General features: G+C 47.0%; 2 protein-coding genes across 2 annotated transcripts; both read right to left on the reverse strand.

Annotated features, from left to right (window-relative positions):
* Positions 1-9,458: 9,458 nt before the first annotated feature.
* Positions 9,459-11,044, reverse strand: LOC123440792 (esterase PIR7B-like). The gene is made up of 3 exons (XM_045117340.1): positions 10,640-11,044; positions 10,075-10,215; positions 9,459-9,895 (listed from the first exon to the last, which is right to left on the reverse strand). Exons 1-3 carry the CDS (start codon positions 11,024-11,026, stop codon positions 9,605-9,607), a joined length of 819 nt encoding a protein of 272 aa, XP_044973275.1. The 5' UTR covers positions 11,027-11,044; the 3' UTR covers positions 9,459-9,604.
* Positions 11,045-13,300: 2,256 nt separating this feature from the next.
* Positions 13,301-14,533, reverse strand: LOC123445362 (probable esterase PIR7A). Its single transcript, XM_045122333.1, has 3 exons — positions 14,014-14,533; positions 13,768-13,905; positions 13,301-13,693 (listed from the first exon to the last, which is right to left on the reverse strand). The coding sequence occupies exons 1-3, from the start codon at positions 14,383-14,385 to the stop codon at positions 13,406-13,408; spliced, it is 798 nt and encodes a 265-aa protein (XP_044978268.1). The 5' UTR covers positions 14,386-14,533; the 3' UTR covers positions 13,301-13,405.
* Between the last annotated feature and the right edge of the window lie 3,252 nt (positions 14,534-17,785).

The raw sequence follows: 17,785 nt of genomic DNA on the forward strand, positions 1-17,785 counted from the left end.
CTTGAGATAGGCTTTCACTTTCAGTAAGTACTCATCGTGGTTAAAAAAAACAGTTATCATTTGTATTTTGGTAGCTAACGGATTTGAGGAAAATATCAAACTTCTGACCAATTACTGTTACATTTCAGTCAAATTTATTCCAAAATATTGGTGATTCTACTATTTACTTCGGTTCAAAAGCAAAATCATGTGCGAACCAATTTGTAGTTGAATGGTTGGAAGGACAGTGGTATACGCTAATAGATTGAATGATGTGTGTGCGTGTGCTTACAAGGTGAGAGTATGCTCGTATAAACTAAAGATTGCGTCTCTGCTGTTTTTTTAAAAAAAGCAAAATTATGTTAATTAGAAATTAAATAAACAAACTGAATGAGGACCCTTATCAAATAATTAAATTAATTCTAACTCCACGGGTAACCATGACTTCACGTTTTAACGAACATTATACTCCACGCATGATGCTCTACTTTTATTTTATGGCTGCACTATATGGTCAATGCTCATGTACCATGTGTGTGTACACTACCCTATAAACACAAGTGTTCGCCTGCAAATTTCTACTTTAAATTTTTTTAATCAGGTAAATTAGAAACGAAATAAATAAACTACATGAGGGCTCTTATCGGATCATTAAATTGAGTTCTAACTCTAAGGGTAACCATGATTAGCTCATGAAATATATTTGTTTCCCATCTTCAAAATTTGCATGATAGCTTGAATTATTATTTCAATGAAGTATGGCTCTTCTAATTTTCTTTTTAAATAGAAAAGTACCGTTCCAAGAATAGTCGAAATGAATTATTGGGCTCCTAAAAATCAAATTAAATCAGAGAGGGTGTAGACCTTGAACTTTTTTTAGCAAAAACTTCAACTTTTTTAGATCAACATGAACTTCTGGACCAATAGCCCATAAAGATTAGATCTGAGACCAATAAGAAGATCTAGGCCCAATAGAAGGCACTACTATAATACTGAACTTTGCGTAGTGCCGGGTTGTTCAATGCACTTGGCAAACAATTCTTTGCCGAGTATCTAGTTTTCACCAATTCCTGGTTGAGTTCTTTTTCCTACAGTCAGAATCATTACCTTTTCTTTCTCTTTTTTCTTTCTTTAATGTTTTATATGCTCAAATAATTACTCTCCGCAAAATTTTAGATTTATCCAGCAATCGATGTGAGCTCATCATCCAAACTTTTATTCTGATCATATTTTTAGATTGTGAAGCAGCTATATTTTATGACCACTTCGTCTATCCCCGACCGCCACGGGCGACATCAGCCCCCCCCCCCCCCCCCCCCCCCGCGCTGATTTATGCCGCAACCCTCGTCGAGTCCTTCTTCCTTCATCTACTCCGACCACCGCGTGCCACATCGTCCCCCGCCGATTTGCGCTGCAACATGTTGAGTCTTCTTCTCTGCACAGCTACCTTGATGCACGGTACACCATCCTACGCTCTCGGCTAACTCGACAAACGCACAAAGGGCTACCGCCTTGCTTGAGCAACTTCGCCGGTTTCTACCTCAGCCATGACTTCCGCGATGCATCGACCGTTACGACTCAGGTCCAGTCTCACCGTCTGCGTTGCTACCATTGTGACTGCGCCGGGGGAGGGGGGGTGTTCAATATATTGAATAGTTAGGAAATATGAGATAGACTAAGATTTGTCCCGCCTTGTCTTAGTACTCCAAGTTGGTCATTGTACTCCTGCATATACGCACACAAGGCTCAAGCAATACAACAACTATTCCATCAATTCATTTATCCCTTCAACATAGTGTAAGCCGATGAATAGTAGTGTAGGTCATTATTTTCAGGATTTAAATATGGATCTATACCATCCAAAATGGCTAAAAATAGAGAGCTTCATACAAGTTCCTTGTGTGCATTTGTGTCAAAAAACAGTGAGATCGAGAAGCCCAATGAGAGAGCTTACATTTCTAAAAATCAAAGCACATTTCGGCAATGAAATTGGAGGGGGTGCACTCTTTTTCAAAAAAAAAAAAAAAAACCTATCAGAGCAAAAGTTGATCTCGAATAGCCATCTGTTCACCTCCTTATCGTTTGCTCAACCTCTCGGGTCATCCCCAAGATTGATCGGAGAACATATCCTACGATACAATACATAGGTTGACACAATAGCTTCCGTATGTACGGTGACTATTATTGAAAGTGAGAACCACCACTACAGAAAAGTACTCCCTCTAAAGTGGGTAATACCACAAAACTTGGCGCTCCTGGCTTATTTCTTTTGCATGAATTGTCTATCCATGTTTGGATCTTGCTATTCATGTGCTCCCACAACTTTGCATTTCCACCATCGATATGCATTTCTTCAAGAACCATGGCGTTCTCAGCGAAGAATTTGATCAGCTGGAGACCAAGACAGTTAGACTTCTCCAACTGGAATTGCAGGCACACTCTCCTTAGTGAGCTCTGCAAGCATTCGAATGAGGAGTGTCGATTCAGGGCAGGAATTTCAGAAACTTCGTCATAGTTAACACCATCGCCATCTACTTCCGGCAAAACCATGTCCGGCTCCGAGTCGCCGCAGTGGTCGAAACGATCCATGGACTTGTCACGGTCGTATCGGAATTTCCTTTCCAAGAATTCATGTGCGTCCCCATAATCTTGGTTGCCGTCTTGGTGCTCCGAAGTCAGGTTGATAAAGAGGTCACGGAGCACAGGGCAGCAGTGGAGCAGGTTGGCGATCGTCACCGCCGCCGTCTTGCCTTTTGGCCTGTGCACCCCTTGCAGCTCGAGTCGCTCTAGGCGGCGGAACACAGGCTGGAGCTGGACCCGCCTCGCCTCGCTGAGAACGGCCATGTCCTCGAGGTGGTTCAGCCTTAGCTTCATTCCCCTGGTGCTGGTGAAGCTCCGAACCAATCTCCAAATGGTTGCTAGGACGCGGTTTGGTTCCCTGTTTTTGTAGTTCTCGTTTCCTTGGTATGGAAAAAATTCAAGGTCCGCTTGTTCCAACTCTGGAGGTTGTGAACTGAATGAGAACGGACGGAGAAACCCCTTGTACGTGAAGCGACGCAGCCTCGGCGCCTCGATTTCGGCAGTGATCAGGCTGACGAGCTCGTCATCGTAGTGGCCGCCGCCGTACGTGGGCCAGGAGCCGTGCTGCCCATGGTCCTTCTCCTCCCACTTGCACCTCTCCAGCACGAGCAGGGTGGCCGCTGGGCATCGGAGGCGACAGGTTGCAACTTCTTTGGGCGGCGATGGAGGGTCATCTTCGTCCGAGCGGTCGATGTAATTACCGTAGCCCCAGCAGTCGATGAGGACGGACTCGAGGCGGACAGCGGCGAGCACCGGCGCGGCGTCGATGATGCTCTGGAGAGAACCAAGGTGCTGAGCACAATGCCGCAGCCGAAGCGACGACAGCCGCGGGAGAACAACCACGGCGGTGTTGGGCTGGTAGAGGCCCTCGCAGTTGGTGAGATCCAGCACACGGAGGGTCTCCGATGGCAGGGAGTCCAGGGTGAGTACGAAGGCGCCTATCCAATTGCAGGAAATCTCACCGTCGTCGTACGGGTCGCTAGTACATTCTTTCGCGACCAGGCAGAGCTCCTCCACGCGTCGTGCCGCTGGGTGGGCGAGCACGACATCGACCAAGTTTTTCTGATGCGGCTCGGCGTACTCGTAGGAGCTGCCATCCAGGAACTCAGCAACCGCGTAGTTGTTATCAGAATTGAGGCATAAGGTGAGCCTGGTGACGAGGTCGTCGTCAGCCGCGGCGTCCAGCACCGCCATGGCCGCGGAAACGAAGGCTTCACGCCGGGAGAAAAATCCGGCCTCGTCATCTTTTCTGTCAATGTTCCGGCAGCTGTGGTGGCGGTCGTAGTTGTGGATGCGCGTCTCGAGGTTTACGGCGCCGGTGGAGCGCCAGAGCGGCGTGCGCCAGCGCCGCGAGAGAGCGGTCGTGGAGGCGGCCTCCTTGGCTGGGGCGAAGTGGAAGATGCGCCGGAGGAGGTCGTCGGGGAGGTCGGACAGGCGATCGTCGCCGATCATCGTCTGCGTCGGCGGGGCGATCGACCAGCGATGCGATCGCGATCGGTTTTATCTTCGGGTCATGGGAATATTTGTACCCGACTCGGTTCATAAACGTCAACGGTGAACGGGCTGAGCTAGATCTCTGTTTGAGTTCTGGGCCATGGATTGGAGCCTGCAGTTTTCTATTTGAGATCTGTTGGGCCCGGGATGTAGTAATACCTGGTCTAAAAAAGGGTCCTCGCTTCAGATTGACTATTTGGCTCCCTTTTTCCCCTAAAAAACTAGTATTTGTATCACTTCACCAAACTAATTTTCTTTTCCCCTAAAAAAGATGTGCAGATGTAGAAACTTTTTCCATGACTGCAAATGCAAGATGATAGATGTACAAATATGGAGGATCTGTAGGCTAGCATAAACGATGGTTTGGGATGGTAGATGTACAAACTATTTATAAGTCCACGTCTTTAGCTTTTCTCGTTGTGTGATGAGATTTGATGTTGGATCATTGAAATCCATAAAGGTTTAATGATGATGACTGCGGTTTCAGGGTGTTGTTGGTCCTTAGGCCCACGCTTATCAAGACTTTTTTTATGTCTGCAACAAGGTCAAGCAAGCTCCAATCGGAGAGTGATCAGCGGCGCGTTGACGGCTCCTTCTGACGACAGTAGTGGCCGTTCAATGGTCTCAGAATCTCTATGTAAACTTTTTTTTTATGTTTTGTACTTCCGTTAAGTTTTGATAATAGATCTGTATACTTTTCAAAAAAAGACAAGACTTTGCATCACCTATTGCACGTCTTTTTTATTGCTCTCGGTCATGTATCTTTAAGATATATGACTGGATAGACCTTTTGTTGGAGAGGCTCTAACCACTCTTTGCACTCTAGTAAAATATGGTAAATATTGAAATAGAATAGGCTATACATATAACTTCGTGAAAAAACATAGGAAATTATGAAAGGCATTATTCATCCAACCCGAGTGAGGTTCCTCTCTCTAGATTCCGTGGTTGTCTTTTGTGGGGAGTTGCAAATTACGGGCGAAGAGTTGAGGTAGATGAATGATTGTGCAGCGATGGCACTCGTGCATCGCACGTACCTTCTGGGATCGTGAAAAGATGGAGACAACACATAAGTCACGTTGATGGCGGTGTTTTTCAAGCACCCTGTCCCAAGCTCGGGGTTAAAGCCTAGGTCGGACTTGTGTCAGTTATACATGGCAATTACGTTGTTACCTTGTTGAAGGCACTACTCTCATATGTCTAGCCTAGTTCTTCGGGGGTGAAAACATAGATTCTAGCCTTCGATGGTTGGATTGGGTGACGGTGGCGATTGAACGCTTCTCCTTGCCTGGAGGCATTTTTTTTAAAACTCGTCGTCTGTGTGGTGTCATGACTCATGAGATGGTCGGTCGATCCAGATATGACTGTTGCTGTTGTTTTCCGGTCATGGATCCGATAGGTTTGGGGTGTTTTTTCATTTTATTCTTGACCAAGCATGGTTTTGTGCATGCTATTTACAGTGCAACTCTTATCAATAGCGCATGATCCATCTTTCTTTCATACCGATGTTGATCCAAATTAAAAAAATAAACACCTTAGCAAAATCATGATGGGAGACAACAACACATTTATGTCCACGGATGCAGTGGCAGAGCTTGAGCCCAAGTTTTTTTGGGGGGGGGCATGGGGTGGGGAACAAACATAATTGATTTTGGTTGATTTTTGCCGGGAAAATAGTCCTAATACTAAGCTATATACACATGATTTTTAGTGAGTTGGGGGGGCATTGTCCCGGTTGGCCCCCATGAAGCTTCGTCACTACACGGATGCATGTTTTGCCAAACCTCACAGAAAAATAATATATGTATCATCTTATGCAGAGAGAGACGTCTCGGAATTGACAACATTCAAACGTGGTATGATTGTATGAACACTGAGGCCACCGTCGACGAGGTTGGGAAGAAGGATAAGTGGCAATCCAGATGGGATGCCATGTGTTGAAATAATGAATGTGAACCTATTAGAGTCTGGATTCATGGCTACTGAGTTAGGGGACTATGGTATTTTTTTCACCCGTTGCAACGCATGGTCTCTTTTGCTAGTGTCTCACTAATTACATAGGCTTTTTTTTTATCTTATAAATGGTTATATCCTTATACTTCCCCTGGGTCCCTTATATATTTCAGGATTTTTGTGTGTTATTATTTCTTGTTCTAACCGGCACGCGTGCAAAACCATCATATCATCATCTAGAAACAACTTAAAGTACAATATTTTTGTACATTGCTTGAAGACTTGTATGCGCGTAGGTACGTACTCTTCTTTTTTGACACGTGCTAGGTGTCTTTGTGTCAATTCCATCTCTACACGAACTCGTATACATATCGGAAGGCCACGTACGTCGGTTATTAGTACCTTGTCCTAGTCCCACGCAGGACATAAACCTTGGCAGATCGCACGCCGACGCCGCGCGATGGATCATCCGCAGATCGCCGGACAGGGGCGTGAGGACCGCCTGAGTAAGCTACGGGACGGCGTGCTCGGCCACATCCTCTCCTTCCTCGGCACCAAGGAGGCCGGCCGCGCCGCCGCCCTTTCGTCGCGGTGGCGCTACATCTTGGCAAGCGTCCACACCGTCTCCCTGGAGGAGCCGGAAAAGCCCATCCCAGACTACGACCCGAACGGTGAATACGACGACCCCCACCGGCCGGCACAGCCCTTCAACACCGTCGTCACCAAGGCCCTCTACACCCGTACCTGGCGTCCGGCCACCACCGCCGCATCGGTGCCGCTGCGCGTGCTCCGCGTCTCCTTGGAAAGTTGCACCGCCGGTGACGCCTCCACGTTGAATCACTGCGTCGCCGGCGCCTTGAGGGATGCCGGCCCAGAGCTCCACGTCCACCTCCGCCTCCGCAGCGCCCCCGTCTGCCGCCGACCTGACCCCGACCACGACGTCCCTAGCTCAGACGAGGACCACGCTGCTGGCTCAGACGAGACTCCCGTTGTCCCCGAGGCTATCGACGACAACGACGATGTCGCCTCTAGCGTCGACGAGCGGCCTCCACCATACTGGCGGCTGCCGCCGCCACTGTACACCGTTTGCACGCAGCTCTTCTCCTCCACCGCATTGCGGTCACTCTCTCTTGGCTCCTTCAGGCTCTGCCCGCCGGCGACCATCAGCCTACCGGCACTCAGGGCTCTCCACCTCACCCAGGTCCCCGACGCGGAGGAGCACGTGCAGAGGCTCATCTCCGCGTGCAAGGTCCTGGCGGATTTGACGCTCGAGGCCTGCGCCACGGTGACCACACTCTACCTCGTCGACAACACGTGTCTCCGCCGGCTTATCGTCCGGTGCTGCCACAAGCTACACACGGTCACCATCGACCCGTCAGAGCTTCGATCTTTGGAGTACCGTGGGGGCGTCCCAGGCAGCTCGTTCCTCGCCTTGCCGGGCGGCGGCGGCGGCGGTTTTCCGTCCATCACGTCCTGCAAGGTCGACATTTGCGCGGTCTGCGTCGACGAGGCTTCGTCACCGGAACAGCTTGCCACACTCGGTTCCTTCCTGCAACGGTTTACCCTCGGGAAATACCTGCACCTGTCCTCCGCTCGCATGGGCTCCTGCTTTCTGGAGCTTCCGTTGTTCCCGAGCCTCCGCTACCTCCGGCTACACGGACGTGTGTTGCGCGACGACCCTGTTCATCATGTAGCCTCGACAAACACAATTCTTGAGGGAGCGCCGAACCTTGAGCACCTGACCCTCTTCTTCGAACCACCGCCTCCGGAAACACACCATGACGGACCACACTACTTCCACGACCGCAAAAGGATGGAGCTCCTCCAAGCTCACAACCTTCATTACAACCAGTACGACAGCCTAGACAACGCTCTGAGGGCGAGCGTGCGGATCGCGCCGTGCCTGAGGAGCCGGGTCAGAAGGATCAGCTTGGTGCATTACCAAGGCGGCAGAGCGCAGAGGATGCTTGCCAGCTTCTTGCTCCGCAACGCTCTGCTTCTTAACAAGTTGTACTGCGAGTTTGCCCAGGGACCCATGTGGATTCAGATGGAACTGATGCGCGAGATGGAAAGCTGGGTGGTGAACAACACAGCCAGGAAGGTGTTCCACTGATGCGTGCATATATATGCACCTGCAATAGTCCCGTTTCTATAATCGTCATGTGATCGTGAATTCGTGATTGAGTGAGTGGATGCTGGAGTAAAAAAATTTATAAATTATGGTCCAATTAATGTATTTGACATATGTGTACTCAAGAAGATATCATCTGGTTTATCTCGTAATTTATCTTGTAGGGCATCTTCATTAGCTCCATTTTATTGTCATAAAGATTTGACATTGGTGTTCGTATTTTTCTGAATTTATTTTACGCTTATGATGATTTTTATATGAGGATGAGACATTTTTATCAACTATGAGGCGCTTGTGGTGAATTCATAAAATCTTAAGATATTGTGTTTGCTCAGTCTTTCTCACAGGTGTTCATAGAGATAGGATGTTCATGCTCTAGGACCGGTATATATACTGCAAGTTCAATTTATTTTAGGCTTCTTGACAAAATGACAAGTTGTACTGCAAGTTCGCACAGGGACCGATGTGGATTTAGACGGAACTGATGCGCCAGATGGAAACCTGGGTGGTGAACGACACATCAAGGAAGGTGTCTCACTGATATGAGTTCATGTGCAATCGCAATAAAGTCCAGCTTCTATACTCGTGATGTGAACGTTATGGAGTGAGTAGACGCTGGAGTAATTTCTAGCAAAAGGTCGTCCAGTGTATCGATATATGTGTACTGAAGAAGATATCACATGATTTATCTCGTAAAGTTAACTTATAGGTCATCTCCAGTAGCTGCATTTTAGAGGCGTATAAAGTTCAAATGGGGGTTGCGCATAACATCAAAGTGTTATCTAGCTAGCACTCATTTAATAATTCTAAAAAAAGCACTTAATTCCTTTTGCCTATACACCGACATTAGTAGAAGTATATACACCTTGGGCTGGAAGAAGGAAACAGAGACAAGACTCTGTTGCAGAACTGCATGTGGCATGGGCCTTTGCCAGTAAAGTTTTTTCTAATATGGGTTGATCTTGCATATTGCTCCATGTGAATGATCTGCCATCTCAGTAGGATCTCAACGGTGCCAAGGTTAATGATGATGTTGTTAAATAGTATCATACTGCTATAATCACCACCAGTCTTGTTCCTATTGTCTGGCCCACTTATGAAGTTAAAATCGCCCAGTATCATCCACATCTTAGACTGATTGATATTGATGTTCGTTAACCAATCAGTAAATTCTTGCTTGCCTTCCACATAATTTGTGTTGTGGAGGTTGTTACAGGTGATTTAATATCATTAAACAACTTAAGTGTTTATTAGATGAAATCACACACACACATACGCACGCACACGCACACGCGCGCACACGCATGTACACACGTAGTAGTAGATTTCTAGACACATATATGTCATACATATGAATACATCTAGCATACAAATTTATATCGTACACACATATCCAGAGATAATAAATATATTAAATCCATGATACATGATTTTATTTCAAACATACGTCACTTTTGTCCCAACTTACTATATATTTAAGTTATCGACTATTTTGATCAAGACATCACAAAGCTCCTTGTGCTTGGAGCTCATGATGGCATGGTCAGCTCCAGCAATCTCCTCGACCTCTGTGCCAGGGCTTAGCGTCACCATCCAGCGCTGCATCTCCTCTGTGCTGGAGCCATCAGCCTTGGCTACCACATAGACCTTCTTCACAGACCCATATTTGTCTGCGGTGAGCAGGCATGCATCCTTCATCACCGGATCATCCAGGAACTGGTTTCCAGGCCTCACCAACATTTTCGCCAGGGCCAAATCCTACAAAAACATTGTTGAGCAGTGAGTCAACGCATGGCTAGATTGTACAGAAGTGGATAATGTGAAGAGTTACTTGATTTCCTTGGAGTATTTGTTTGCCAATATTTTCTTGGCAGTATCATGTTGCTGAGATTAGTTCATTATAGGAGATCAAGAGGATGTTAAATTGTGCCATGCACCTTTGGTGGACTTTGCTGGTAATACTTGTGTGCTAAGAAGTCTGGGCCCATTTTGATTGCAACCCCAGCACCTTGGTTGTTGTTGATTGGCAGCATCTCGCAGTCCATGAGTAGTCCTTGTGATGATGTTCTTCGCATGAACTGATTGCATCAATCATAAGAGAAGATGACAGGTAGAATTAATATAGGTGTTGCAAAGCTGGAGAGCACCCTTTCATGACGTACACCTTCCACCAACAAAAACATCATAACTTTCATTCAAACATTTACATATTGATTACATGTATCATTTTGAACATTTATTTTTATACTTGAAAATCATGCATGTATAGATATTCATTTTGGAAGCTATTTTCAGCACGTTGTAATTTTATCGAGTATTATACAATATAGAAATGTTAGAACAACAACTATGTTGTGAAAGTTACATATTCAAAGCATTGTAATTGTAATTAAATATACAGAAAAAAGGAGCAATTTTTTCACATATACAGAAAACTGAAATAAAGAGTGGAAGTTTGAGTCAACGGAGAATTAATAAGGAAACCATAAACAATTGCCATACCTCCTCTGTGGTGACGCCCATGTGCTTCCCGACGCACGGCATCGCGGCGGCGGCGAACACGGCCGCGGCGACCTTGCCGGGGAACCTCTCCAGGGCTAGCGCCAAGCTGAGCCCGCCGTGGCTATGCCCGACCAGAATCAGCCGCTCGCCGTCACCCTCCGGCGCCGTAGCCACGGCGTCGAGCAGCGGCCGTGAGTACTCCTCAAACGAGTTCACCTCGTCGACGCGCGCCGAGTGCATGCCGGACGCGGCGAGGTCGACCGCCGTGACGCGGTGGCCCGCGGCCTCGAGGGCGGCGACCACCTTGTACCAACACCACGCGCCGTGGCAGAGGCCGTGCACCAGGACGAAATGGTTCCTCACGCTGGTTCTCTGAGTGCTCTCCATTTCTTGTGTTGTGTTGGATGGTTGAGAGAGACGGAGGACGGCCTGGTATTTATAGCGCAAATTGGTCTTGATCGGAGGCTTATCACAATCAGCTTCTTCTGCCGCAAGAAAAATGTGACGACTTGTTTTTGGACAGTAATATATTCAAGGATCAACTTGATCAGCAAGCTAGAGTTTGACTGGCGTGACGCATATCATGGTTGATTCAAACCAGGGCCAGGCCGTCAAAGTCTGGCCGGGTCCTGTGCCAAACTCCCAAATGAGACACTGTACATATAAAAAAAATGCAACACTGTACATAGAAAAAATAACTATACTCCCTATAATAATTTTCATTGCTTTAGTATGAGCAATAAATTTATTTATAGTTCTTTTCTTAGATTGAGTTAAATCCTCATGTCTATTATTTTTCTTATGAATTTGTAACAACATTTATATTATGTCGATGAATTTGTAGTTGAGGATCTTAAAACCCATACACCTAGATAAATTGGTGCATATAAAATGGTTAGCAACAAACTAGCTAGTCGTAGAACCGCTGTGCAAATCGTGGAACTCATAAGGGATTCGAGCAATGGACGTCCCACTTGTCATGGTCGAACTGTTCCAAGACGAGGCGCAAGGAACGGAAGGAGAGGCAAGCAGCCTAAGATCATGGTTAATAGTATAGCCAACTGCTGGTTATAAGGAGTTGCCATGTTATATATAGTCGACCTAACAGTTAACAAGTATAATAACATGTTGCTAAGAAGTACTATTTTATTAATACATGACACCTTACATCCTCACAATGTTTCTTGGAGCCCCTACTACAGCTGACTGTTAATCTGCAGTCGGCTTACCTTCTCTCTCATCCAACTCAGCAAAAATATAATATTTTAATCCTTACAGCCTGTTGATTATACCTTATTATACTTGTCCTAAGATGTGTTTGGTTGCATGCATGCAAGCCAACAAAGCTCGAAAGATAATAGGTTGTTTGGTGGTCCAATGGCGAATCTACTGAGGGCCCTTTAAAGGCTCAAGGCCCCTTCCAGCCCTACAATTGCAGATTTTACTACTAGTATCAAGACTGAGACAAACCATTTGTCAACCCAACCCAACACATATTTGCACGATCCAGACAGCTCAGCCCTCCCTTCATTTTTTTCTAGATTCGTCACTGGTTTGGCCCACATGACACGAACCTTAAAGCACTATTCAACCAAGTCCGCTAGGAACGACCGAATCGACAGTTTTCAACGAGTGGATCTGAGTTCAGCCACATCGACTGCACTTGGTGGGTCTGGTTGCCTGAGAGGATGCGAGCCGGTACACACCATGTATGTGGTTTGTCATGTTATCTCCATTAATCCCCTTCTCTAATCTCCTTTCTTTAGTCCCTTAAAATAACAATGGTGTTTCAATTCGAGATAAGCTCTGCAAGAAAGGATGCACATCAATGTTATAGTTTCATTCAAGTGAATGGCTCGTAGTTTGGTTGACCGTAGATGTTCAATTTCATGTTCATGTTTGAAGCTATCTTGGGTGAATTTTGTCAAATTTGTTGCACAGTCAATCGTTGGAATTTTCTTTGACCCGTAGTTTCATCTCGTAATTTCACATGACTTTCGTGTTGCATACTTTCTCTTTCGGTGATCGTAGATGATTAGGTATATCTTCCTCGTTGACTATCACTGGTAGAAAACAGATCTTATGTTTGGATCATTAGTCCCGGTTTAATTTCGGAACGGGACTAATGGGGGCAGTAGTGCCCTTCCAACGGCTAGGAGCGAACGATGGCACGGGCATCTTTAGTCACGGTTCATTTTGTATCTATAGTCCCGATATGTGATACAAACTGGGACTAAAGGTATGGTGGCAGGCGGGCATTAGGCTGGGGCCCCACGAGCCCATTTAGTCCCGGTTTGTATCACAAACCCGTACTAGAGGGAGCCATTTAGTCCCGTTGGTTATACAAACCGGGACTAAAGATCTTCCTATATACCAGGGGGGAGGGGGGGGGGACTAAGGCAAAGGGTTCTTTCATCTTGCTATAACCTTTGCGAGATTGTCTTGAAAAAAAGTCTCGCCATAAGCGAGAGAAAGCCTATCCGCTTTCAAATTATCACTTTTACATATGTTGGAAAACAAAATGGGGACCTGTTAAGGTTTGTTGGATCCAACAGAGCTTTGCATGGATCGTGAGAGGTTATCGACGATCAGATATCCTAGAGATGAGAAAAGATCGTGACAGGTGATCGACGATCAGATATCCTACGCATCGACTTTTTATATATAAAGGGTTTTTATTACTTCAACGGTTTAAGCATTACAACCAGCCTCTTCATAGCTAAGATGTACAGTTGTACAAGTCTCTCAACTTTATGGACAATCAATTCATTCATACTTGTCAGCTATCCGAAGCAGTACACCACAGAGTTCCCTCGGTTTCGAACACATGACCATGTGGTCAGCTCCGGCGATCTCCTCGACCTCCGTGCCAGGGCTCAGATCGACCATCCAGCGCTGCATCTCCTCGGTGTTTGAGGCGTCGGCCATGGCCACCACATATACCTTCTTCACCGACCCGTAGTTGTCGTCGGTGAGCAGAGCCTCGTCCTTCATCGTCGGGTCATCCAAGAACTGGCACCCCGGTCTCACCAGCATCGTAGCCAGCGTCTGATCCTGCATGCCGTAGGTAAAACCATTGTCAGCATCATAAACATTTGTGACGGGAAAGAATGGATTCTTGCTATCACCTCTGCTGAGCTTCGATCGTACAGTTTTGCTGCCAGTAATTTCGGGCCAAACACGAGTGCAGGTCGAGGGCCCTTGCTCGTGTTCAGAAGCATCCTCTTCATGTCCATGAAGAAATCCGGCTTGATCTGTCTCATGATCTAGCCAGAATCGCGCGAAATCAGCATGGTCACAAATCGATCGATTACGATGCACCTCCTCTGGCCTCTGAGCTGCGGAAAAATTTCTAACACGGAAGAATTACTCACCTCCTCCGTGGTGACGCCCATGTGCCTGCCGACGCACGGCATGGACGCGACGAGGAACACGGCGGCGGCGACCTTGCGCGGGAACCTCTCCATGGCGAGCGCGATGTTGATCCCGCCGAGGCTGTGCCCGACCAAGACCAGCCTCTCGCCGGCTGGCGCCGCGGCCACGGCGTCGAGCAGCGGCCGCGAGTAGTCCTCGAAGGACGCCACCTCGTCCATGCGCGCCGGGTGCGCGCCGCACGCGGCCATGTCGAGCGCGGTGACCCGGTGCCCCGCGGCGCAGAGCATCGGCACGAGCTTGTACCAGCACCACGCGCCGTGGCAAAGGCCGTGGACGAGGATGAAGTGCTTGCCGCCGCTGCTCCCCTCCATCGGGTTTCACCTCGGGCAAGAGATCGAATGGCTATGCTACCGGCGGCGAGCGGCTCCTGCTTGCAGATATCTTTGCCGAGGGTGATACCATGGGCACATGGCAATCGGTTTTCAGTAAAAGCAAGCAAAAGCAGATTTGGATACGGCGGTTGATGGAGTCATCAGTCAACCTTACAATATGTCCGTGATTCCTTTAAAAATATTCTGTTTATTGATTGGCACATGATGGCGAGGGAGAATATGGACATCATTTGGTGGATGTGAGTTTTGCTGAAAACCCACAAACATTTCTGAAATGACACTTGGACCCACATTTCAAGAATATTGCCCGCTGTATCATGGTCAAAGGACCGAGATGTATCCGAAGCACCTAAGATGATGCGTTATCGGAGCACCTGATGTTCTTCCATGACGGTGTTGATGGCCATTTCACGATCTTTTCCAGAATACGCATAAAACGAGAAAGAAGCCACATGCAGCACGGCCATTCCAGCGCCAACCCATCACATATCACCACACACCTACAACGAAACATGCCACACCTAGTCAAGCCTCATGCCAACCACAATGAGGCAAGACATAGAGCACTGAACCGCATCACAACCAACGCCGGAGAGCCCTATAACAAAACCAAGACTCGAGGACAACATAGACCAACGGAGTGAAAGGCAGGGCTTGAATGGAGACGAGGTTTCGTCGAGGGAGCGCCGACAATGGTCTACATTGTGCCCTGGATACCCACGACGAGGGCAGTAGCCCGACACCGACTCAAGTCACGCCCCTGGGGGTAAAAAAGGGAACGACGTCAAGACGCCGCCACCGCCTGGTTTGAATACTAGACCAAGGGTTTCCCCTGCACAAAGGAGGATGTCAGATCAGCACGAAGCAGGAATTTCTCCCAACCCAAGATCGTAGAACCCCAAGTCCACCAAAGTTTCTCGAGCAGGTCAACCACCGTCACGGGAGGAGTTGCATCTCGTAGCGCACCAGCCGATTCAACCAAATCGGGAAGGAAAAAAGTCCAATTTTAAACCCTGAGCTCGTAGAAATCCCTGTCGATTGTATCCTGAATTATGCATTTCCGATCTAAATAGAACCATGAAATTGTTTGGTAAACCGGGATTGCAAAGGATTACCGGGATTATTTTTTCACACAACGGGTCAGGGTTGGTTGCGCTACGCGTGTGGGGAAAAGTCTAGGCCCGTGTAGTTTGCTGATTACTTCAAGCCGAGCAACCAAGTTCGCTGGTTCTTTTTTTTCTTTTTTGTTTCTACTTTTAATTTTATACTTTTTATTTTTTTAATGTCTATTTGTCCTCGTTTTAAAAAAAGTCTGTGTTTTCAAAAAACTGTTTGTCTATTTCAAAAAATGTTCTCGTCAGCATAATGTCGCAATTTGAAAAAATATGTTCGTCTTTCTGAAAAATGTCTGCGCTTTCAAAACAACTTTTCCAGTTTTTCAAAACAATTCGCCCTTACTAAAAAATGTTCACGCTTTCAAAACTACGTTTCCAAATTTTCAACATTGTTCGTGTCTTCCTATTACTTTTGTTTGACGAGGACGTGTCCAATTTTTCAGAAAAATGTTAAAGCTTTCAAAACAACGTGTCCAAAATTTTGATATTTTTAAAATTTATAAATGTTCGTATTTCAAAAAATGTTGAGAAATTTTCAAAAATGTTCTTGCGTTCAAAATATTTGTGTTCCTGCAATTCAAAACTATTTTAAAATGTTCTGAATAATCAAGAAATTTTTTGTATTTTCAAAAACTTTTCTTTTTTTATTTTGTTCCTTTTTAAAATGTTTGCTATTACCATTGTTTGCCACCGGAGCGAGCATACCTTTCGGGCATGGCTTCCGCGCTGCCCTCCATCTACTTCCTCTCCTGCATCATGTACGCAACGTCTACCCGTCCATAATGATCCCACGACCGAAGGCGGTAAGACACCGCCAATCCTACCTGGGACATGGGCAGTCAGGCCCTAGATCCTCCCTCCCACGAGTCATTGCGGCGGCCACCACCATGAAACGCCCCGTGCTGCGAGAGGACTGTCGACCCTCGAGCAACGCCGACCATCGGACTGTCCCTCAACACTGGTCCAGTTCGCCTCACCATCTACCGAGAGGTCTATAGAGGGCCAACCAAAGCGAGGTACCAGATGCCCCCCCCCCCCCCCCCCCCGCCACCTTCCTTGCGCACGCGCGGCTTTGCCCGCACCCCTCCGATGACAGCACGACGAGGAACAATGGTGAGAGGAGGGCGGATGGCATATCTCGGTAGGGTTTCTACTGTGTCGCTAGAGGAGAGCGACGCCTCTTTACGATCTTTTGCTGGAGAATATTTTGACACTTTATGCTGAATGCACACACGATTTTCAGAATTCGAAGTGTTTTCAACCCAAATGCAACAAATATCAAAGTGTGATTTCCGTCATCAATCTTCTTGAAAGCAAACGATTTGTGCAACAAATCTAGTATGACCCAACTGAAACAAAAAAAACCTTAGAAAAGGAGGACCTGACATATTAATTTGAGGAAAGTATAGATTTTGTACACACATTAAAATCTAAAAATGATATTAGAGAGAAAAGCAAATGATGCAACTATTCTTTCTTTCATTGTTGATTTTCTAAATATAGATATAGGGAGGAGAACGGGTCCATTTGAAGAGGCGTCCACACGCAAATCAACATGACCACGGACATCAGAGTCACCGGTGTCACGAGCATGCCGGTGCAGGCCCTAGAGCCGGTTGTGTAGCCCTTCGTGTCTCTGCTGATGCAGGCCCTTGATTCGGACGAAAAGTGTTATCTAGGGTTTAGGGTTTAGGACCTACATAATAATTGAAAAGTGTTATCTAGGTCCTGAAAATCCTTGAAGTGCAATTATTATGTATGTGTCACCTTTGAAATAGTTGAAAGAACCAAAGTGATACTTTCAAATAGTTTTTGGACCTAGATGACACACATTTGAATTTGGAGGACCTAGATAATGATTTTCATAGTTTGAGGCCCGACGTGACACTTCTAAAATAGTTCGAGGACCAATGATGCCACTCGTCTAATTATATCATCAATACACTAAATATGTTGTTAACGAGACACTCTTCGTTAACAAAACGCTAACCCACTCGTCGCACACGTCTTTGCATCCGCACCAGCCACCGCACATGCCCAGCCTCCACGCCGCCACGCACCCACGCCTCTTCCCAACAGCCACGCCATCCCCCGTCACCCCCACGCTGCCCCACCACCTCACCGTTCCCCAAGCCTATGTTCCGTGGCCCTGCATCCAAGGCGCCACCCCATTGCCCCAAGGCCCGTCTACGCCCCGCTTCCACGCCGCACCCAACGCTGCCCCACCAACTCTCCGGCCCCCACCAATCAGCCCCACATCATTG

This window comes from Hordeum vulgare, chromosome 3H, assembly GCF_904849725.1.
Source record: "Hordeum vulgare subsp. vulgare chromosome 3H, MorexV3_pseudomolecules_assembly, whole genome shotgun sequence".
NCBI classification, from domain to species: domain Eukaryota; kingdom Viridiplantae; phylum Streptophyta; class Magnoliopsida; order Poales; family Poaceae; genus Hordeum; species Hordeum vulgare.

What these genes read in the sequence shown, in the direction of transcription:
- LOC123440792 (XM_045117340.1), bottom strand. Translation starts at nt 11,026, where the DNA reads ATGGAGAGCACTCAGAGAACCAGCGTGAGGAACCATTTCGTCCTGGTG. An exon ending in TGGGCGTCACCACAGAGGAG is followed by an intron (nt 10,216 to 10,639) that starts GTATGGCAATTG and finishes TGATGCAATCAG; the next exon opens with TTCATGCGAAGAACATCATC. An exon ending in ACCAGCAAAGTCCACCAAAG is followed by an intron (nt 9,896 to 10,074) that starts GTGCATGGCACA and finishes ATGTTTTTGTAG; the next exon opens with GATTTGGCCCTGGCGAAAAT.
- LOC123445362 (XM_045122333.1), bottom strand. Translation starts at nt 14,385, where the DNA reads ATGGAGGGGAGCAGCGGCGGCAAGCACTTCATCCTCGTCCACGGCCTT. An exon ending in TGGGCGTCACCACGGAGGAG is followed by an intron (nt 13,906 to 14,013) that starts GTGAGTAATTCT and finishes GATTCTGGCTAG; the next exon opens with ATCATGAGACAGATCAAGCC. An exon ending in ACGATCGAAGCTCAGCAGAG is followed by an intron (nt 13,694 to 13,767) that starts GTGATAGCAAGA and finishes TACGGCATGCAG; the next exon opens with GATCAGACGCTGGCTACGAT.